We start from the raw sequence: 23,578 nt of genomic DNA, 5'->3' as shown, positions 1-23,578 counted from the left end.
TCTTTTCTTCTAAAATTTATTTCACAGAAGTTTGCGCCTTTGTAATAATTTACCGATCTGCACCTTTTGGTTCTGAGACACTCTTCAACACAGTCCAGTATGCTATAGTTCACGTAAGATTCTATCATTCTATGGAGAAATCTGTAGCCATATTCTATGGAAGAATATCCAGTTTTCAAATCTCCATGGCAACATGAAATAACATCAAGGATCATAAAAACTGGTTTTAGATGCTGGAAGATTTTCATGATTCCTGTTTAATAAAATCAACGCTTTAAATGTCATACATGTTGTTATTACCAGTAATCTTCTCGGTGGATATTTAAAAGCATTAGGCCTTTAAATTTTCTTTTTGTCAAATAAAGTGTTCAACGATTTTGCACATTTAATTTATACCTAGTATTTAATCAATATTAACCATATCACATATTCATAAATAACAAACAGATATATATTGATCACCTGAAGAGGAGTGGTTTAAAGTATTTGCATCGTTCTCTCTTGGTTTGCTTTAAACTAGACTGCGTATAATGTCACAGTGGGCGTGCTTGATTGGTAGCTTAAATTTTCGGAATTGGCGGAATTACAATCAAGTTCGCCGGAATTAATTCCCGCTCAGTTTTATCAATCCCGTGTTGAGAGGTGGTGTGAAAGAAATTAAAGATGGCGACTACTGTGTACATTTGCCGAAAGTGCCGATTAAAACATGTATGCATTTTCCCCTGTATTTGGACCCTAATACGGTCCTATAGACCTATATTTGCAAATTAAAATCTAATATTGTCCTCATAATATAATTCAAATCATGTTAATACTTTTGTTTAACCCACTTACGAGCAGCACACAGCAAACATCGTGATATTCTATTCATCACAGCATTCAATCACACTCTCATCCTCCATTGCGTCTTACAATAAATCATTTAATTATAGCAAGAAATTCTTTATATGTCGTGCTTCAGCCAAATTGTGAACTAATTCCGATTCCAGTTTTACTTGATTAGTAGAATTTTTGGAACTCTCGGAATTGAAATCTGACTTTACAATCAAGCACATCCAATGAAATATTTACAACAGATCTGTTTACCTATATCGATGTTTTTCAGTAATTTTGATGAAATTTGTCCGTGAGATTTGGCATTTGCCAGTGAAATTTCATTTTTCATTGATTTTACCTATATTTATGAAGAAAGACTAATTCTCTGATTACTAAGTCACCCGCGTGGCGCAGTAGTTAGAGCGTCTGCTCTAGAGTCGCGAAGTAAGGATTTGATCCTTACATCGAGGGTTCGGATCCCACTTCTGATGTTTCGGAGGTCCATGTTTGCTCTGCTCATACTTTGTATTGTTTTATGGACTTTGTTATTGAATACTGTTCGTTATATCCATCTCCTTCTTCATCCCACTGTGAGACATGGGGACCGGTCCTTCGGATGAGACCCTACAAACCGAGGTCCCGTGTCGCAGTAGGTGCTGGCACGAAAAAGATCCCTCCCCGCTCTATGGAGTAGAAGACAAAGTTTGCAGTTCTCCGCCGGCAATTGATGGTGTCCATATGAGTGAAAGACTCGAGAGAGGGACGTTAAACAACCTACAATCAATCTGATAACTAAAACGAACATAACGAAAACTAACTGAGAAATTCCAAACAAATGTATTTCCGACTTCCGTATTTTCATTACATCAAAACGTAAGACGTATTTTGTACTAAAAATCCGTATAAAATACGGCAAAATTGTTAAGAGTAAACAGGTCTGTTACAATAACATGAAATCTTAAACGAAATTTAGAAAGATAGCGAATATACAAAAAAGAGCTCATTGAAGAGTTTCATGTTATATTAGAAGGAAATAACAAATTCAGAAGAATGACAAGTGAATTTAAAGGTTTTTCATATTGTTGTTGTTAAAGCCATTTTCCCTGTGCAAATTTAAAAAAGATTATTTACTTTAAAAGCTTGATTTTATGTTAATTTATGTACACTGTACCTCATATAAATTAACTATTTTAAATTGTTCACATTTTATTTAAGGAATGAGTCTAATTCTTGGCCATATTATCGAGTATAATCTGGTTTGGGTCAGTTTACGCTTTATAATCCGCGAAGCGGATTATAAAAATGCGTAAACTGACCCAAACCAGATTATACTCGATAATATGGCCAAGAATTAAAGTCATTCCTTATAATTTAATTTTAAAATAATTAAACAACTTTTGATGTTAAATTGTGTTGCTTTTTATAAGTTCAAATTTACCGCGCAATAATGCAATTAACCGTAGTAACGGAAGTGATTTGAAGCAAGGGGAGGTAATAACTGATACATAGATCTAGCTGCCATGATGTTTGTTTACATGAGGTAAGAACGAGTAATTGTTTAAAGTTGAAGGTACATTTATTAAATCTGGAATTTCCCATGGATTCCGAGGATTGGAAATGAGGGGATTGCATGGGTATGATGATTAAGCTGGTCGTCAGGGGGGTGTCTCCATACCAAACCAGTTTATACAAAATGTTTTGCGTTCCTTTTTGGAAATCAACCAATGAGAGGCGAGAATACAAACAAAATTAAATTATTCATGTATAAATTTAATAAATACGAGAAGTATCCGTGCCCCACTAACACGGTTAAGTAAAACATACCTGAGCTACATGTATCAGGCCATAGAATGGTAAAACAGAGAGTTGCACATTTCAAACTTTGTATTCAGAAGAAGAAGAGGTTCAACGGTCACCTGAGTATAAAACTGTAAAAAATTCATAGAAGTCAAGGGGGGAGGGTGTATTAGATTTTACAAGACTTACACCCTTTCACACATAGATGCTATAGGCCAAAATTACTAGAAAATGGTTCACTTGTTCCAGAGAGAAGCTGAACATGTTTAATTGATTATGTTGGACGACTGACGAAAACAAAGTGCAATAGATATTAAAACAAATGGCCTCGTTAGCTCTACTGGTCAGAGACCAGAAGAGCTTATGCGAAAGTAATGCGTCCGGCGTCCGTCCGTCTGTCTGTCTGTCTGTCCGTCTGTCTGTAAACAATTTTTCAAAATGCTACTCCTCCTACAGTTTTGGTCTAATTTCAATATAACTTGGCACACAAGTAGACTACACTAAGATACATAATTCTGTGTATCGGTTTTTGATTTCGATGAACGGTGTTGCCGTGGTTACTAAAAATAGAAATTTCTGTGAAATTCATTCAAAATGCTACTCCTCCTACAGTTTTGGTCTGATTTCAGTATAACTTGGCACACAAGTAGACTACACTAAGATACATAATTCTGTGTATCGGTTTTTGATTTCGATGAATGGTGTTGCCGTGGTTACTAAAAATAGAAATTTCTGTGAAATTCTTTCAAAATGCTACTGTTTTGATCTGATTTCAGTATAAGTTGGCAAACAAGTAGAATACACTAAGATACATAATTCTGTGTATCGGTTTTTGATTTCGATGAACGGTGTTGCCGTGGTTACTAAAAATAGAAATTTCTGTGAAATTCTTTCAAAATGCTACTCCTCCTACAGTTTTGGTCTGATTTCAGTATTACTTGGCACACAAGTAGAATACACTAAGTTACATAATTCTGTGTATCGGTTTTTGATTTCGATGAACAGTGTTGCCGTGGTTACTAAAAATAGAAATTTCTGTAAAATTCTTTCAAAATGCTACTCCTCCTACAGTTTTGGTCTGATTTCAGTATACCTTGGCACACAAGTAGACTACACTAAGATACATAATTCTGTGCATCGGTTTTTGATTTCGATGAAGGGTGTTGCCATGGTTACTAAAAAAAGAAATTTCTTTGAAATTCTTTCAAAATGCTACTCCTCCTACAGTTTTGGTCTGATTTCAGTATAAGTTGGCAAACAAGTAGACTACACTAAGATACATAATTCTGTGTATCGGTTTTTGATTTCAATGAATGGTGTTGTCGTGTTACTAAAAATAGAAATATCTGTAAAATTGTTTCAAAATGCTACTCCTCCTACAGATTTGGTCTGATTTCAATATAACTTGGCACACAAGTAGAATACTCTAAGATACATAGTTCTGTTTATTGAATTTTAATTTTGATGAACGGTGTTGCCGTGGTTACTAAAAATAGAAATGTCTGTAAAATTGTTTCAAAATGCTACTCCTCCTACAGTTTTGGTCTGATTTCAGTATAACTTGGCACACAAGTAGACTACACTAAGAACATAAAGAGACTTTATCAACGATCATTATTCTATTTAATGCTTTTTATAAAGTTTCAAATCCCAGCTGCTTAAGTACTTTCTCTTCCTTTGCTATAAGTTCAAACCAGTAGAGCTTCAGTCTCGACAGAGACTTCTGGTTTTTAATTAAGTCATGTGTGTTCTCATAAATAAAGGATCCAAAGTCTTTAAATTATACCTAAGAATATTGAAAATATTGCTTTGAAAGAGCATAAAAAAGAAATAAATTTCGTTAATGGGCACAAATATACGAAATTAAACAAAGGACAAAATAAAGGGACATTCCCATTTCATCAGTCATGCGAGTTCAAATTATTCTAGCTTAACTCTGTCGTTTATTTTTTGTTAGCTCCCGGATTTATTAATTATTAGTTTTATTAAAAATTGATAGCATCAATAACTCCAAAGGGAACGTTTAGGACGGGTGCTGAAGGATTTCCTGCTTTGTTTGACGCCTATGTTGCTCTAAACTATTTCCTCTCTTTAAAATAAATATTTTACAAGTTTTATATTGATTTCATCTTTTACATATAATTTGTATAAGCCATTTAATAAGAAAGTGTCTATGTTATATACCCTCCAGGGATAGAAAACAATCGGTTATTCCAGTTGAATGTCTTTTCAAAAATGCTGCTGATTATGAATTATGCATTGACATGATATTGCTCATACTTGTTGATAGAGAGAAGAGTTCAGAACAATCGATCGTCACTCTATTACATGTAACCAATGGTGGCATTTTTGTTTAAAGTTCAAACTTAATTCACTGAACAAAGTATATACAGAGTATAATCTTAATTCACTGAATGAAGTTATATATTGTGTCCAAAAATGGACAAGTCAGTAAAGGCTCATTGTTTCTGTAAAGTTAAAATAAAAAAAAATCTCATTTAAGCAATAAAATCAAACCATAAAGTTCGTGAACTGAGGCCATAAAATTAGTACTATGTAGATGAGCTTACAGAATTTGTATGGAACATAAAACAACAAAAAATAAAAGAAATGTTGAAAGTTTTAGCTTGATACGTTCATTATCTTCAAATTTATTATAATATAAAAACGACAATGTATCATCAACCGGCGCCGTCGCCGTTTAGTTTTGTGATGTCCGACAACGTCCTTGTTAGCTCTACTGGTCAGAGACCAGAAGAGCTTATGCGATAGTAATGCGTCCGTCGTCCATCCCTCTGTCTGTCTGTCTGTAAACAATCTTTCAAAATGCTACTCCTCCAACAGTTTTGGTCTGATTTCAATATAACTTTGCACACAAGTAGACTACACTAAGATACATAATTCTGTGTATCGGTTTTTGATTTTGATTAACGGTGTTGCCGTTGTTTCTAAAAATTGAAATTTCTGTGAAATTCTTTCAAAATGCTACTTCTCCTACAGTTTTGGTCTGATTTCAATATAACTTAGCACACAAGTAGACTACACTAAAATACATAATTCTGTTTATCGATTTTTGATTTCGATGACCGGTGTTGCCGTTGTTGCTAAAAATAGAAATTTCTGTGAAATTCTTTCAAAATGCTACTCCTCCTACAGTTTTGGTCTGATTTCAATATAACTTGGCACACGAGTAGACTACACTAAGAAACATAATTCTGTGTATCGGTTTTTGATTTCGATTAACGATGTTGCCGTTGTTACTAAAAATAGAAATTTCTATGAAATTCTTTCAAAATGCTACTCCTCCTACAGTTTTGGTCTGATTTCAATATAACTTGGCATACAAGTAGACTACACTAAGATACATAATTCTGTTTATCAGTTTTTGATTTCGATGAACGGTGTTGCCGTTGTTGCTAAAAATAGAAATTTCTGTGAAATTCTTTCAAAATGCTACTCCTCCTACAGTTTTGGTCTGATTTCAATATAACTTGGCACACAAGTAGACTACACCAAGATACGTAATTCTGTATATTGGTTTTGATTTCGATGAACGGTGTTGCCATGGTAACTAAAAATAGAAATTTCTGTAAAAAAATCTCAAAATGCTACTCCTCCTGCAGTTTAAGTCTGATTATAATATAATGTGGCATGCAAGTAGACTATACACAGAACATAAAGAGACTTAATCAAGGATTTATTCTTTTTATTGCTGTGGTAAAGTTTCAATTCCCAACTTCTTAAGAACTTTTCTCTTCCTTTGCTATAAGTACAAACCAGTAGAGCTTCAGTCTCGACAGAGACTTCTGGTTTTTCAAAAGATACTTCATCTATCTCATACACTTATTTTGATGAGATTCCCTGGAGCTGAGATAGGATTTAAACCCGTCTTGTTTATATGATTTTAAAATGTCATGAATAGCGGCTTTTTATGCATATAATATTGAAAATGGATTTATACAATGGGAGAGATCCTCGCTTGATTGTGCCTGCATATTTTGCTTTTTGGAGTTCAATATCTACAGCACATGATCAACGTCATTTTTGACGTGATTGATTTTTCACCTCTTGACTACAAATCGACATTAACTGTACACTACTCCTTTTCTCTCCGAATCTACATGTATTTGGCATTAAAAAAATGAATATTCTGGATGCATATTATTTCCCCGTAGCCAGTTTACACATTTCTTTGGTCTATATCATTTTTTTTCAAGGGCAAAACTTTACAGAATGTTGGAAAAAGACACCCCTCCCCCCTTTTGACGTCATTTTCAAGCAATGTTTGTTTGAGTACTCCATGTAAAATTTACGATAAAATTTTATGTAACTTCTAGAATGAGGTAAAAATTCCATATTTTATGATGGAACAATAGTATCCCAACACATACCTGAATTAACGGGATTTTTGGATGTCAAATGTTAATATTAAAATAGTTTTTGTTCTCAGTTACACTTAGGTTGAAAAAAAAACGTCGTTTGCGAGGTTGCGCCGCCTGGACATGACATTGCTTACGAAAACATTACTTTTATTAAAAAATTAAAATTCATGATTTGTGATTTATTCTACAGATAGAAAAGATAATGCTATCTAGGTATTTCAGAATTCATTGATGTACCTAAAGCAGTTTTAATTTTATGGCGCTACTTTACGAACTTTTTGATATCCCCTCGTATTCTAAGAGGAATTCATTTTAAAACAGGAAGAGCATTATGGTGACATTTTTCGGCATGAAGCTCGTGGCGTCAGGCAATAAAAAAAAGATAAGGAGAACGTGCTTGGAGTACTTTACATCTTCAAAAAATAGATTATATACTTGTAGAAGCCATCTCTTAACTTAAGAAGAAATAAACTTGCGTTACAATATATGGATTAAAAGCAAAAACTTTCAATTCTGCTTATGACTGCGTTTTCCATCGACAAAATGCCATTTTTATGATAACCAGTAGTCTCTGTCGAGACTAGCTCTACTGGTTTCTACTCATAAGGAAGAGAATAGTATCATTTGGTACTTAAAATTTTACAAAAGCAATAAATCGTAGCATAATAATCATTGATTAAGTCTCTTTTTTTGTGGCAAGATGGCAATGAGACTAGAACGGTAGGAGTAACTTTTAATAAAATTTTACAGAATTTTCAATTTTAGTTACCATGGCAACTTCAATCATCAAAATCCAAAACACAAAACTGATAATAATGTTTCTCAGTGTATTCTATTTGCATGCCAAATTATATAACTGTAGATTGTAACTGTAGGAGGAGTAGTATTTTTGAAAGTATTGCACAGAAATTTCTATTCTTAGTAACCACGCGACAGCTTTCATCGAAATCAAAAACACAGTTATGTATCTTGATAATGAATTTCGATCTGCAATTTCAATCCGATGCTTTCCCCATATCCGCGTCGAATTGGATCCGCCCATTTCATTGTCTATCACTGAATGTTTTGATTGTAACAGATAGAAATGACGTAAGCTGTATATTTCCAATTTTGCCAGTTAATGTTCCGCGGTCTTATATTTTCATGTATTTTTTCGAGATTTATGAATGATATCCAATAATTAACCATACATTTAACTTCTGCTCCTAAATGATTATTTACCTTTTAACGGTCCAAAAAGGGCCGTTTATGGAAGTGGACGTAAAAATGGGAATCTTTATAACCGATATTCAAAATCCAAGGAGGACAGTTTCGGACCATCGAAAGGTTAATGTAGTATCAATATGGGAGTATGATATATATATTGATTAATTATCGGAAACCATTATAAGAGCGTAAAGAAGCATAAACTACAAGAAATAATACATGAAACTACAAGAAATAATACCTGAAGTGAGCGACAAAAACTCGGCGGCGTAAATCGAAGGTTTTAACAATGCATGAATCTGTAGCTCTTTGCTTCAGCTGTCCGAATTTTTTCAAGCAGAGAGCTATAGTTCTGCAGCTATATTGAAATCAGACCAAAATCTGTTGTTTCAGATTCTTTGGCTTGTGAAAAATCATCCTTTCCGCAACAAAACAATCTTCCTGGATCCTTTCAAGAGGCGAGTCACTTGATATCACCACTTCTTATGCCTCTCCAGAAGTATGACGCATGTATCAATGACTGTGTATTGTACAGAGATACCAAAGGAAAACAATTTATGACTCTACAAAAGCTGTCCTGTGTGCAATGAACCACGTACGAAAAATGGAATTACACAGAAACGCTTTACATATATGCCAGCTGGACCGAGACTAAGTAGATGGTTTGGAACGACAAATTTGTGCAAATTGTTATATGTTAATGGAACTGTCAAAGACTTTACTGATGGGAAATACACATTTCTTGGTTTCAGTCCGGTGGAGTTTTTGAAGGAGTACCAGAATCCCTAGCAATCCCACTGTCCTTATTCACTGATGGTGTTAATCTAAACAAACACAAGACAAGTTAGAAATCTATGTGGCCAATTATATTAATATGGATAAACTTGCCGATTGACATTCGTCAACTTTTAGGCCCCATGTTACTGGTAGGAGTCATTCCAAGTGGAATCAAGGGATCTAAGCCAAAATCATTGGAACCATACCTTGAACTTTTAATCTATGAACTATTGTCATTGACAGAATTCACAGTGTACAATCAATATGAAGCTGCACCGGTCACAGTCAAAGTTGCCCTTCTACTGTTCTTGTGTGACATACCTGCATTCTCCAAATTGTTCCATCTCTCAGGCCATGGAGCTTTGAGGTCATGCCCTTACTGCACAGAAGCTGGACAACACTGTAAACACCTCCATAAAACAATCCACAGCTCAAATAGACGGTTTTTGCTTGCACACGATTCCCTCAGGACCGCAGATGACTTTGGAAGTGTTTAACAAAGGAAAAAGTCCACACCCTTGTTGCCAGAAAACGAGATACAATTTAGGGAGAAATATGACCGGAAACCAAATAACACTCAGAAATCAAAGTTGCAAAAGGAGACAGATCTGAAAAGAAAGTACTCATTGCTTCGTCTACCCTACCACAACCGCATGCAACAGATGCAACCTGATGCAATGCATACTCTAGCTGACTTTATTGACCATCTTTTTTATGCGCTAACTGGCAATCATAGTACAACAAAAGTCTAAAAATGTGAGCAGTCATTTGGAAGGTTCAGTGATGTGTTGAACTCGTTTCCTGACTCTGCTGTGATCAAAGACAACAGACCAACGATGAAGAAGAAGACGACAAAGGTTACATCTACAGAGATACCCCATAGTGTTCCTTGGTCACTTAGTAAAGAACAGATAAAAGAGGCGACAGAAGAGCTTCAGCAAACTGCTACACTGATGTTAAAGATATAACTCCAGGACCCTAACTTCTCTAAACCCTGGACACTGAGAACAATGAATTCCAATTTGAAGGAAAACTAAAAACATGTATATAAAACGCCCTATAATATTTGACAGAAATTAACATTCATCAGCCCTTGCAGACGACATAGCCTGCATCGCATTATCCTCAGGCGCTATACAAACATTTGGGTATACCCATCAGTTCTAATACGAAATCCAAATCTCGAATTTCTCACGCATGCTCCAAAGGATGGAAATCCTTCTATGCTTTGTCAGACCTAGATATATCCCGTGTTAATCACTCACCTATACCGATCAGTAGTATTACCATCTGTTCTCTACGGGTGTGAAACCTGTAACCACATGACTAAAGAAGACGTAAGACGTCTTAACACTTTCCAACATGGAATCTGCAACCAGATCTTTAACCTACCAAAACTTACAAGATCGGATATCTGCGAACAATACATGAACATTCTACCAATCAATGCAGAAATCGATACTAGGAAACTCCTCTTTTTAGGAAGACTTTGCCGGATGAACCCTGACGTCCCCCCTAAAAAGATTTTTACCTCACGCCTGTTCTCCTTTCTGTACCATTTAAGTGAGACCCAGATGGGCTTATACCTGATGTCCTACATCTTCTCCAGACTTTCTAAATACTTGGCTTTCAGATGGATCTTTTCCGTCATAATCTGCCTGGAAATCGACAGTGCGCTCATCTGTCTACAAGTACCAAACTCTTCAACGCATTGAACCGGATTTTTTCGCTTTAATACTGTTTTCTTCACATCCAATCCAATTCTTATGTGGCAATACACCGATTTTTTCAGTGAAATTTACTTTCAAGCTCGTAGCTTCCAAAACCCTACAGACCCCGATAACCTGTATGTTGTAAGGACGCATTATTACCAATGTATTCGCGCATGCTACCATATCGTGTCCGGTACTTACAACACAGCACTCCAATTGGTGGAACTCTTTGTCCAGGTCCTTTCCCGTAAATCTGGAAGCGGAAATCATCCGCCTGCCGGAGGGTGACCTTTTCCTAATACTCTTAGGAAAACAAACACTAACTGCACTTACTAAAACAGAAGAAAATGAATTCAAACCACATAGTGACGTCCTGTGCAGTCTACAATAGACTCCTTGCGTAACATAATTTAACAGCTTCCATCAATGAATTTGTTTAAAACTTTTTCATATATTCAAAATATATGAAAATATTTTCCTTTCGATTAATTCATTTCTTCTCATTGCATTTATGTACATATATATCTCTACTTTTTTGTAACTTATTTGTAGTACGTTTGATTCTATTCTCCGTAATGGAGGTAATAAAAGATGAATGCATGAATGTATGAAATTCAAATTACTCTTTACAGTACATGCCCTGTCCATAAATATCAATGAAAAATTCAAAGTGCAATTAATTGAACAATAATTAATTAATTAAATGGTGCCACTGAAGTATGTTTCTTTTCTATCAACTTCAATTGGACTTCAATTGGCGCGCTATGATCGTTGTTTCTCCGTTTTCGAAAAAGAGTAGACTCAGTGGGGCCGTCAAAGAAACTCGATAAATTTCAAAACCATTTATACAGTACTTAAATTCATACATGTACCGCCGTAGTATTGCTGAATTCAAAGTTTTACATAGGAATATATAGGAAAAATCTTTTAAAATCTTCTCAAGAACCACTGGGCCAGGAAAGATGAAACTCATGTGGAATCATCCTCAGGTAAGGTAAATTCCAAGTTTTTTTTTTCAAATCATGACCCCCGGGGGTGGGGTGGGCCAAAATGGCCAATCAAAGTTTTACATAGGAATATATAGGATTTTTTTAAAAAAATCTTCTTCTCAAGAACCACTGGGCCAGGAAAGATGAAACTCGTTTCGGATCATCCTCAAGTAGTGTAGATTCAAGTTTGTTCAAATCATGACCCCAGGGGTAGGGTGGGGCCAAAATGGCCGACCAAAGTTTTTCATAGGAATATATAGGGAAATCTTTTAAAATCATCTTTCAAGTACTTCAAAGTTATGATTAGTAATATTTATATGGAATCATAATGGTAGTGTAGATTCTAGTTCGTTCAAATCATGATCCCCTGGGGGGGGGGGGGGTTAAAAATTCAAGCCCCTCTCCCAACCTCAGTAAATCTTGAGTTCTGATCTAATATGTACTTTTTCCAAGACGATGTGCTCAGGCGAGCGCTTTGGCCCCTGGGCCTCTTGTCATGTCTTTTGATCAACTGCGCAGTGCGCACCCTACTCAGAGTACTCAAAATTTGAGGGCAAGTAGTATCTCGAGATGGATGGATAGATAGTATATTTATAAAGGTTGCAAATACAGAACAAAATTACACAAAAAAAGGGACTAGGTATAGAATCACGTCCATGTCCTTGGGTCTAGAAACATGCATCATTTTAATGCATGGCTAAGAGTTCTACCAAAATAAAACTGGAAACAACCACATGCTTTTACTTACTTCGAATTATCTGACGTTTTCACGCTTTTTTTACGATTTTGATATTTTGGCTGCTTAGAAAACGTCAGAAACGATGCCATTACAAAACTGAGGATCATGCATGCAAAATGTACTAATTAACCAGGCTAAAACATGAAGCTCTGAAACTTTCTACGAACCTAAATATGAATATCCAACCACATATTATATCTATAAAGATGAGAACCACGATGATCCGAAGTTCATTATTATCTACAAGGCTTCCTCACACAGTAAAGGCTACAGGCAATGCAGAAGATTGTTGGTCGAAGGCACAGGCCAAAAATATAATAAAGCTTTAAGACATTTTAAGTACGGCTTGATGAGCTGCTTACATCTGGTTTATGACAGGTCGTACTGTAAATGACTAATGAGATGTTTGCATTGGAATGTCAACCCCTGAGAGGCAGGAGGAAAACTTGTAATTTAACGTACTGAGACTGCGGACACTAGGGCTTGGGGTATTCAACCATTTAGTGTGAATATGGAATCCCTCGAACAACTTAACTATCATTTTTGAACACTAGAAGTTGATGTACATTGTAAATATTGAGTATTGTACATGCGTAGATGGGGAAGTGTTTGTTAAGGCAAAGTCGAGTTTGGTGTATGATGGATGTTCCTAAAACTGTCTGACACGATTGATTGTTTCTACATACTTTACTTATAAAACATATTTTGGTTTGTTTCGATCATATGTATTTACTTACTTACTTAGGTTTTCTGATTCAGGGACTGGTTGGTTCCTCTGCATTAGACTCTACATCGAATTCTTCTCCACTTCCGCATATTGTTGCTTTGAACAGGTCCAGTACAATCTCTTTATTTAGCTATATAGCTTTAAAAAGCTATATAGCTTAATAAAGCTATTACAAATAGCTTTATTTAGCTATTTCCTGAGTATAAAATAAAAAAAAAATCATTAAAAATCGAAAACTTGAAAGCGCATTCTGAGTTGTTGTCATGTTATACCAGGGACCTATATACTAACGGGATAGGCAACTTCTACAGTTTCCTTTGCCTCTTTCACGAAATCACGTAAGGCGCGAGAAGAGAAGATTTCCAGCGACGCCATATTGAATTTTTTAAAAACTAGTGCTTCATTTTCAACAATAACGTCCCGAAATTAAAAGTTACACCGCCAATTTAGTCAGGTAAGTGTTTTATTATCTTCATTGATTACCACTGATGATAATACAAACACCCGCGATAAGGTGTTTACACAGTAATTAAGATAAGCGGTCAGGCGTGGAGCCTCGTGGCTATGTTTACAAACACAGCAGGTGTTAAAGAGGCATCAAAGGGCAATTATAACGGAAGCTTGATCTTAACTAAAATACAGTATATTTCAGCAAATACTAGAAAGATATTGTGGAATGTTTCATGATTACCGTCATTAATTGGTCAATTTCTGCAAACCCAAAAGCGTAAATGGGGACCTCAAGATTTTTCATAAAACTTCATCATTTGGAAAGAAAATTAAAAATTTTCGATTTCGAAAGTGAAAATAAGTATTAAATGATGGATTTACGCAGGTAGGTTAAGGTTACAACCAAATATTCTTCTTGCCTATATGATATGACGTCATAGTAAGCTATATGACGTGAAGTTTAGAGATAACAATTTCTTATAATCGTTATCTAAGATTGATTTTAGGTCCTGAAAATTAATCAAAATATGCAGAGGCATAATACAAACAGAATTTTGTCGTTTCTGGGTCTCTGTAGTTATCACAGGGCTTAAATACCAAACCCGTGACGTCATAACTGTTGATCATGCAGTAGCAGAGTGAAAGTGAAACGTAACGAGAATTCCTGTAAACAAACACAAGAAATCGGAGTTTAAAAGCATTTAGAATGAATATCATGTGTGATTCATGTGGGAATAAAGCTTATGAATAAGGTATGGTAATATACTTCAACAATTTCTTCGTAAAATTAAAGCAGGGAGGATGTTTACTTGCCGATCAGCCTTTCCTCTGTCATTCGAAACAAATAAGATTCAAAAGTTCAACACTACGCAGCACACTTTGAAACTAAATTTTTGTTTCTATCTAAAGTTCTTATTCTATTGTTTATGGAAAGTGCTGCTAGAATCGTATGGTTTACGGGAATTAATGCATTTTTTCGATGTTATGAACAAAATATAAAAATTTTGGGAAGGTTTCGTCAGAAAGTGTTGAATAGTTATTTCTGTGAAAGGACAGTAGGATTCTAGCAGCACTTTTCATGGTACAGAGATGTTTTTACATAATCATTATTACAAATTGAAATTAATTATCCCCGGGGTAGTGTTGAACTTTTCACTTTTTCATAAAGGCATATTTTCTAATTATAGACGTCACGTGATGACGTCGTGGTGAAGTGCTTCATGTAGTATAAGTCCCATTGAAGTCTATAGAATACATAATTATAACAAAAGTTTTATGCTTGATCTTTCCGATTTATTAGTGTTACATAATTATAAAAAAAGTCTTAATTCGCCGAATTTTGGTCCATGTGCTGCCTTAACATACCCGCGTATTTAAAAAATTGAATCTTCAAATATTTTATTAGTCGAAAGAACAAGTCTCAAAGATGGGCATTTTTCTGTTGCAGCCATGTTTTTTTTAATGAGAATGCAATGCCAAGGTGGTCTTCGAAATTTTTCTTAAAACTTGAAGTATGATGCATTGAAGTGAAAGAAAACTGGGTCAAATTGAGCAAAAATGAACAAGGAATGGATTTTTGATAAAAGAACTAAAAAATGATTTGCTCAATATTTTGTAAATTGTGGTGAAAGTGATGAATATTCCAATATTATATAAGAATGTATGCCGAGGTGACCGTGGGATTTTTTTTTTCTTCTAAAAACTTAAGTATATTGCCCTAAAGTTAGAGAAAGTTGGATCAAATTGCACTTAAATAAGAAAAGGATGGATTTTTGCTAAAAAAAAATTCAGTAATAATTTTACAATAATTTGTAATTCATTATTTTAAGTGATCATAATTCCCCCAAAATTAAAGTTATATCTACATGTATAACATCATTGATTCATATGAAAAAAGATGTATTCCTTCAGATTTTTTCTCATGTTTATTTTTTTTTTTCAAGTTTAGTTCATCATGTTTGCCTCTTAATACATTCTGAATGAATACCAATGCAGAAATTTTATCAATGTTGTTGTTTATACATAAAGCATTGGTGTGTGCTAGATTTATAGATATTTTATTCTAGGCGTTACCAGTCCTTCAAAGAATTATAATACAGGTAGTCCATAAAATTTCCCTTCTTGACCCCCTTGCATATTTAATCTACCTGTAGAAACTCCCCAGGTAATACAACCAGCCAATCAAAATGAAGCATTTCTATATCAGGCATTACAGTTAAAATCACAAAAATATTGAATATGGGTTTTTTAAATTGACAATTAAAATGCTTTTTTGAAATAAAAAATTGTTGTAAGGTCCACAGAGATTGTGTTCATAAACCTCATAAACCTGTTACAACTTATCTCTAACCATTTACTTTGAAATAGGGGAAAATTTGACTTATTCTCTAATTATCATGAATTATGACATATAGCATAATATAGCAGGCCAGAAATTTTATTTTCTTTTGAAAACAAGGATAATTATAGCTTAGTACATATGTATATTACACCAGGGACATACCGGTACAAGTTTACTAACTAATACCCAGCTGGAACGAGCTATTGTAATAGATGGCACATTGACCTTGATAGGCTAAGTCTGTCATGTTGAAATTAAAAATGATCCTTTTGACAGATCCCAGTTTTTTTTTTTTTTTTTAGTTTTATTGCTACACTGGAGCAGATGAAAGATCTAATATTTTAATTAGATTGATCCCGACTTAAGCAGTTAAGAAATTTTGTGTGGTTTGCACTGTTTGTAAGGGTTGATTGTCTTAACAAAGGGCTTTAAATTTCTAAGAGAATTGCTTCAAAATAGACAGATAAAATTATTGTTTAAAAAAGATTTTTTATTTTAAAATAAGAAGTTTAAAACTGAATGTTGACGTTTAATAAATGAGCAGATCTAACATCTAAACATCTAAAATAGATTGATATTTGAGTACCGTTCTGTGTAGGGGGCTATATATATATATATATTTCTTTTTTTTGAAAATCAGACAAAAACTATATATATAATAAAATAAAAGTAAATGGAAAATTAATGAAAATTTGTATATAAAAAAGATTCATCCCTCCCTCTGTCCCTCCCTCCTGGGTCTAAAAAACCTCTAGGTGGCAATTCCAAACAAACATTTTTTAAAGGATGATCTTAAAGAAACATTTCAGGGGCGTAGCAACCGGGGGGGGGGGGGGTAGTATTAGAATGGGTACTAAGAGTAGTTGACACTGAGAAAAAGTTTACCTACCCCACCCCCCCCCCCCACGAAATAGGATTTTCGACTTTGGGCAACTTTTTTTGTTTTTGTTTTTTTTTTTGCTTGTCAATTTTTTCATGTAATTAAAAAAAATTTTTTCTCTGGCTGGCCCCCCCCCCCTCCCCCACTTTCAAAAACGATGCTACGCCACTGTATTTTATATGACTGAGCAGAGGGTTTATGAACCTTGAAGCTATTGTAAAATTATACCTATAAATAGAATTCTTAAAATCCTATATATAATGCAAGCATTTTTGTTTCAGAATGCCTAGAAAGCGGCGGATTTCTGTGATGCAGCAGAAAAAGTACCACTACCAGAGGGCCCGAGACGAACAATCCTATGTACAGTTGGAACACAATTATGTCCGAAGTCACAGTGATGCTCCCGAAACGGAAGGAGACAGATCCCCTCGCTCAGACTGTGAATTTGATGGTGAAGACTCAAGTGCAGAGGAAATGGACATAGACAATTTGGATTTGAATGCAGGCATTCTTGTGGGAGAAAGTGTTGAAGTTGAGACAGAGGAAGTGACAGATCCATTTGAAATTTTACGATATGAGTTGACTGAAAACGTGCCTTCCCCGTATATTATGGACTTCAATGAAAAGCAACACAGTATTGAAATTCTCCAGCTCTACAGACGGGAACACAACACAGCCGTGAAGTTATCTCTTGTGATCGGAAAAGACTGCCATGTTCAGCTGTATGTTCATCGGACATTAGTTCCTGAAACCCATGATTTTTGGAGTGAGCTTTCAACACACGTCCAAAGTGCAAGTGATGTTTTCAAGATACTGGAAAAGCTTTTAGAGTATGGAGTGTGCATTGGAAACCCAGATCCAGAATTTCAGGAATTGACACCAGTTGGGTGTGGAATCTCGAGTGCCTCATCACCAGAAATTTTAGCCTACCGTGAAGGTGACTTTTGTGCTGTCCAAGGGAATCTGTCTTATTCATCTACCATCAGATCTTCCCAGTATGCTATGCTTGTTCTTGGTGCTAGATGTCCTCAGTGTTCAAGTTATCGTCGACAGTTGAAGGCACGGGAAATCCGACAGGAAGAAAAACAGGAAAAGACATTATCTTTGAGCAGCACATATAAACATAAGGACATGAACAGGGATATGCTGTTAAAGAAGTTAGAGCAACAAAAGGAACAAATCAAGTCCATACAGCACACGATTGATAAGATGAGAAGAGACTGTGATAAGGAGATCATAAGAAATGGCATTTCTATGAATTCCATCCAAAATCAGGAGGTAGAAGATTTGATGGCTACCTGTGAGGAAGAGATGGTGGCAGCCTATCCCGACTGCAATTCATTTCAACGCCTCTTTTGGGAACAACAGAAAAAGGCTATCAAACATGGAACAAATGGTATGCGTTGGCATCCGACAATTATAAGATGGTGTCTCTACCTCAGGCAGAAGTCATCAAAAGCTTATGATGCTCTTCGAGACTCAGGATTCATCACACTGCCAAGTTCAAGGACTCTCTTTGATTACACTCATTATCTGACCAGTGCCCTTGGGTTCCAGCCAGATGTTGTCAAGTTATTACGCGAGGAGTGTGAAAAAAGAGAGATGTTCCAGGAGGAATGGAAGAGCTACACCGGCATTTTGTTTGATGAGATAAAGATCAAGGAAGATTTAGTGTACGACAAGCACTCAGGAGAAATCAAAGGCTATGTGAAGCTAGGGGACATAGGAGATCAACTCTGTGCGTTATTTAGAGAGAAATGTTAGCGGAGTTGCAGGAAACTCTAGTGTAGCCAAATGTATTCTTGTTCTGATGGTGCGTGGAATTACGAGTGACCTTAAGTTTCCATTCGCAGCTTTTGCTACGACAGGGATAACAGCAGATTTCTTATATCCCATCATTTGGAGGGCTGTTGAATTTTTGGAGACTGGTGAAAGTTAAGGTGCTCTTTCTTACCTGCGATGGAGCATCACCTAATAGAAGATTTTTTAATTTGCACAGAGTTCATGAGGATGGGATTGTCCATTTCACTCTAAATCCACATGACCTGTCAAGAAAAATCTTCTTTATATCAGATGTACCTCATTTGGTTAAAACAACAAGAAATTGCTTCAGCAACTCGAATTCCCACTCAAATACCAGGAAATTATGGAAGGATGGAAAAGACATATCATGGCTACATGTACTGAGGCATTATGAGGAACATTGCGAGAGTAATCTGTATTCCACCTGCAAGTGTGAATACTTATATTTGGACCATAGCTGACAGCTAATAAATACCTTGAATTCCACACAAAAGACAGGAATACCCAAACCACCTTCCTTACTCTCCTTCACTTGAAAGGCCCTATCTTCAATAAGCTTCTCCCTGCTCAAATGGTTATGCCAAGTATTATCTTTCCCAAAAAATTGTAGCTATTTGTAGGTACATGAATTATGAAGAAATCAATTATCTTACTCATTACTGTTCCTTTCAATTTTTGCAGAAATATCTTTAATATGAAACATATTTAATAAGATTTAAATGATGCTTCTCACTGTATAAAAATCTTGGTTTTTGACACACTTACCACTCAGTAAAAAGTTTTTAGATTCTCTCAAAAATACAATGAAAACTTCAGCCAGTAGAATCACGAACTGAGAGTCTGTCACTGTCTGTATATGCGATTCGAAGACTGACCCCCAAAAAATCAACAAACGAGACTTTGTCATTAACTTCAATCATAAAATAATCTATTTTTTACTTACATTTATGGTCTCAAACTCTTTAATTCACTAGTTTTCTTTTAATAAGACACCAACTGCCTTTTGTGGCTTTACTACGGCTATCAAAGCACATTTTTCGTCATTACGGGAAGCAGAATTCAGTCGCCAAATGTAAAACCAAACCGGAACGGACATTCGGAATTCCGAATTGTTTGTTTTTTTCAAAGACGAATTTCTTCGAAACCTACGCGCGCAGGTGACGTTAAACATAGTTTTAATTTTAAACAGCCTAAGTATACTTCACACTGTACACTGTACATGTGTGTACATATTCTATACATATTTATCCCTTTAAACAATGTTTTCATGTCTTAAACTATAAACATTTTATTCTATTTAATATAAACAGAAATTGGGTGCGGAAAAAAAGAAGTAGTGTAGACAGAAGCTGGGGGGGGGGGTAATATTTACAAATACTGTGTCATATGATACAATCAGCTATCAATCAGCTCTAAGACTAAAACAATCATATGTATTATGCCTAAATCAGGTTGTTACTGTTATCATTTCCCAAATAAGGTCAGAAAATATTTTTTTTTTTCATTTCTGTGTAATTAATAATAAATGAATGTAGAATCATCATGACCATTTCTAATGCTTCTGCTTAAATGTTTAATGAGCTCACTCAGCAGTGCACTTAGATATTGTACATGTATGTATGATGTATTGTGAGTTATGAAACATAAGTTAATCTTTTCATTTTATTCATTACAGAAAATGGATTGTCTGCACTCATGCGCCATCGCAGTACGAGGATTTCAACCTAAGAAGTATGTAATTGTATGATTTTATTTTTATCATGTATTTTTACATGTTCATTAAAGTACATAAACATCATTATCTGAGTTGACGTGACATGTCTGCAGTTACTCGGAACAAGTGATTTTCTTCTTTTAAAAATATTGAGAGTAAAACTGAAAGAAATGTTGAATTTTTCTGGTCATCATGTTGTAGTATCATAGATTTTCATATTCAAATTTCAAGACCAAAAAAAAAAAAACAAAAAAAAAACAAAAAAAAACATTAAATAGATAAATACAAGCAGAAAATAGAGAAAAGTCACTAAAACAAATTTATTCATGCTTGTTAGCAAGTTGACAAGATAAAATGAATTATAATGTACAAGTAAATTACATTAAATAAGATTTTTTTTTAATTTTATATGACTGAGGTTGCAGTATAAGATTTTATTTTTCATGACTTCTAAATGCATTACTTTTGGGAAAGGAAAAGGTGAAATTAAAACCAATTGTACATGAAATGTGAAAGATAGTCACAATCAAAAACATTTTAAACATGTTAAATGTGTATGAAATGTGTATGACAAAATTTACAATCAACATGCCTATAATTTCATTTTATGTTTTGTTTTTTTTTCAGGAAACCCTGCACATTTGCAGCTGTACAGAATGCAATTCATGCCATATGCTGTTAGAGTAAATGATGAAAGATGATCATACCAGTGTCACGGAGTCTTAAGTCTGAAATCATGGTGTTTTTATTAGGGAGATCAGTGTGTTTTCTGTGCATTGTTGACATTTGAAGAACTGTTCGATTTATGACCATCTCTCTGACAATAACTCTGACATTTGAATTTCAATTTGAGCGACGGTTAAGAAAGCCAAATTTTATGCATGTAAAACATTATACAAGTGTAATAAAAACAATGATAAACTTTAATTTAAACAAAGTTCATGTACATGTATCTGTGATCTTTGCATTGAAATTAATAAATGCTGTACATGGATACTTTTAATGACTGTCTCATGGTAATGGAATATTCAATTGTTAAACATTGTTGAAGAATCACCCTGAATAAAAATATTGTGAACTTGATAAAGTATTTTTCCTCATTTAAACACTGAATATTTTAAGATCAAATGTCAGGGTCAAATACAAAGTTTACTCAAGAATGTGTAATAAATGCTGTAAGTACTGTGAATTCTTATGCATGTTTTATAAGATCTAAGGAACATGTGTGGAGCATTTTAATATTTCTCAATCTGACACTGATTAACATTCAAGATCAAATGCCAAGGTCAAATATAAACTTGTTTTACTCAAGAATGAGTTATACATGTTAATAATGTGAATTCTGAATTTCTCATGCATGTTTTAAAAGATCTTAGAAACATGTGTGACCTCACTACAATATTTATTAATGTCAATCTGTCAACCAATATCAAATTTAGAAAATATATTCTATTGAACATTAAATTATTAATTTTTTACACATAAAAAAAAATGAAAATTGAAATACATTTGTACGGTGTTGAGCTGACCATAAACTGAGGAGAAACTGAAGTGAGATGAAAAAAATTAACAATTAGATTATCTTGAATTTAGCAACTATATATTTTGCATGTTTGAAAAATATCACATACAATAGATGATGAACTGAAATTTAAAAAAAGAATAAATTATGAATTTAAATTAAAAAAAATCATACAATTAATATTGATATTATTAGACAATTTCACATTTAAAATGTTTAATATGTGAAAGTCAAGATATTCTAGATCTACATTTGACTTGTCTGTTTGGTTTATGGTCTAGTCATATCTTCTTTTTCAGAATTGCATACAGAAAAACCTGTTACACAGGCACAGTTAGACTAGATCTATACATGTACATGCATGTTATTTTCATGGTGCTCAGCTTAGGAAAAAATAAGATTTTACCTGGAACATACATGTATACTTAAACATTATTACCATATAGGCACATGATTTTTAAAAATAATTAAATATTACACGTCGGACGCAAGTCGCGATCCCGGGTCTCACGATCATTGTTAGTAGGAAAATTAAAACACTAAGTATATTTTTCTTTAATTTTTCTGGTAGGCCAATTTCTTTAAATATGTTTGCAAAATCAGTATTTGTCCACGTGTAATTACGATCTGTTTGTTAACATTATTTTTTAACATGGTTATGATAACCGTAAATTTAATTTGTGCGGTCAGTCGGGAATTATGGAATGCCGATCTCGATTATTTTTCTCCATTAAAATATATAACATTTAAATGAATACCATAACTATATCTGATTTTATTTTCTGGTAATTCCCTTTTATCGTTTTGTCAAATTAATTCCTAAATATTAAAAAACTGAGAATTGCAGGATAGGATAGGATAGGATTAGACTGAAATCACAGGATAGGATTGTGGATGCAGGATTCACGATAGGATAGGATAGAATTGTCAACTTATAGGATAGCAGCACTGTATAACTATTGTATTTCTTCAGGCGAAATCAAGAACTCTTTTGCAGTCGTTTCGGATTTTTTATGCAAAATTTCTTAAGTTATAAGTAAAGGTTTTTACCGCCCTAACCTGACCTTCATTTTTGACCTACTTTTATAAAATTTAAACATTACTTTGAACTGGCCATAACCTTTGAACAAGAAGAGATTGGACTTTCATATTAAAACGTGTATCATGACATTTCAAAATAGTTATTTCTTCCTCAAAATTTTTAACTGAAAGAAGACGAGACTTTCATATTTGACACGTTCATTACCTGTGACAATATATTTCCGCGCATGCTATGATTTCTGACCCTTTGACCTTAACAATTGACCTCATTTATAAATTTCAACTTCGGTGTTTATTTCTAAATGACATATGTCATAAAAAATGTCAAATCACCCACAAAGGTACCGAAAGCGGGAGACCGCAATTCTTTGCATTTGCTTGTAATGTTTAAAAATCTGGAAAGCAAAATGACTGACGATTTGTTTTGAAACAGAAAGTATTCTAAAAAAAACACAGATAACAATTGCAAATTTGATATCTTGCCGATAAACTTGTTTGATGATCAATACATAGTGTATCTGGGAAGCTGAATAATCCCAATCAGAATCAGGCGTCGGAACCGGGTGGAGGGGGAGCTTGCAAAATAAACAATCCCTCGGATACAATGCAAATGAAAAATTATACAATACAAATGGAAAATATAGAATACAAATAAAAAATTATACAATACAAATGATTTTTT

At 34.3% G+C, this 23,578-nt stretch overlaps 1 protein-coding gene, 1 long non-coding RNA gene and 1 pseudogene across 2 annotated transcripts; all 3 read left to right on the top strand.

Moving 5' to 3' along the window:
- The first annotated feature begins 7,695 nt into the window (after positions 1–7,695).
- LOC134270401 (uncharacterized) lies at positions 7,696–10,015 on the top strand (annotated as a pseudogene).
- Positions 10,016–17,098: 7,083 nt separating this feature from the next.
- Positions 17,099–18,580, top strand: LOC134270400 (uncharacterized). Its single transcript, XM_062752632.1, has one exon. The coding sequence runs from the start codon at positions 17,099–17,101 to the stop codon at positions 18,578–18,580; it is 1,482 nt and encodes a 493-aa protein (XP_062608616.1).
- A 1,370-nt stretch (positions 18,581–19,950) lies between these two features.
- LOC134270406 (uncharacterized) lies at positions 19,951–21,260 on the top strand. The gene is made up of 2 exons (XR_009992816.1): positions 19,951–20,350; positions 20,961–21,260. It is a non-coding gene; the product is annotated as an uncharacterized LOC134270406 (long non-coding RNA).
- Positions 21,261–23,578: the final 2,318 nt, after the last annotated feature.

The sequence above is a fragment of the Saccostrea cucullata genome, unplaced genomic scaffold (assembly GCF_032062105.1).
Source record: "Saccostrea cucullata isolate Sc308-1 unplaced genomic scaffold, CSIRO_AGI_Scuc_v1 ctg3710, whole genome shotgun sequence".
NCBI classification, from domain to species: Eukaryota; Metazoa; Mollusca; class Bivalvia; order Ostreida; family Ostreidae; genus Saccostrea; species Saccostrea cuccullata.
This window is presented reverse-complemented; position numbering and strand designations above follow the sequence as displayed.

Bases quoted from the DNA above. Each gene is read 5' to 3' on its own strand.
- LOC134270400 (XM_062752632.1), top strand. From the start codon at position 17,099: ATGCCTAGAAAGCGGCGGATTTCTGTGATGCAGCAGAAAAAGTACCAC.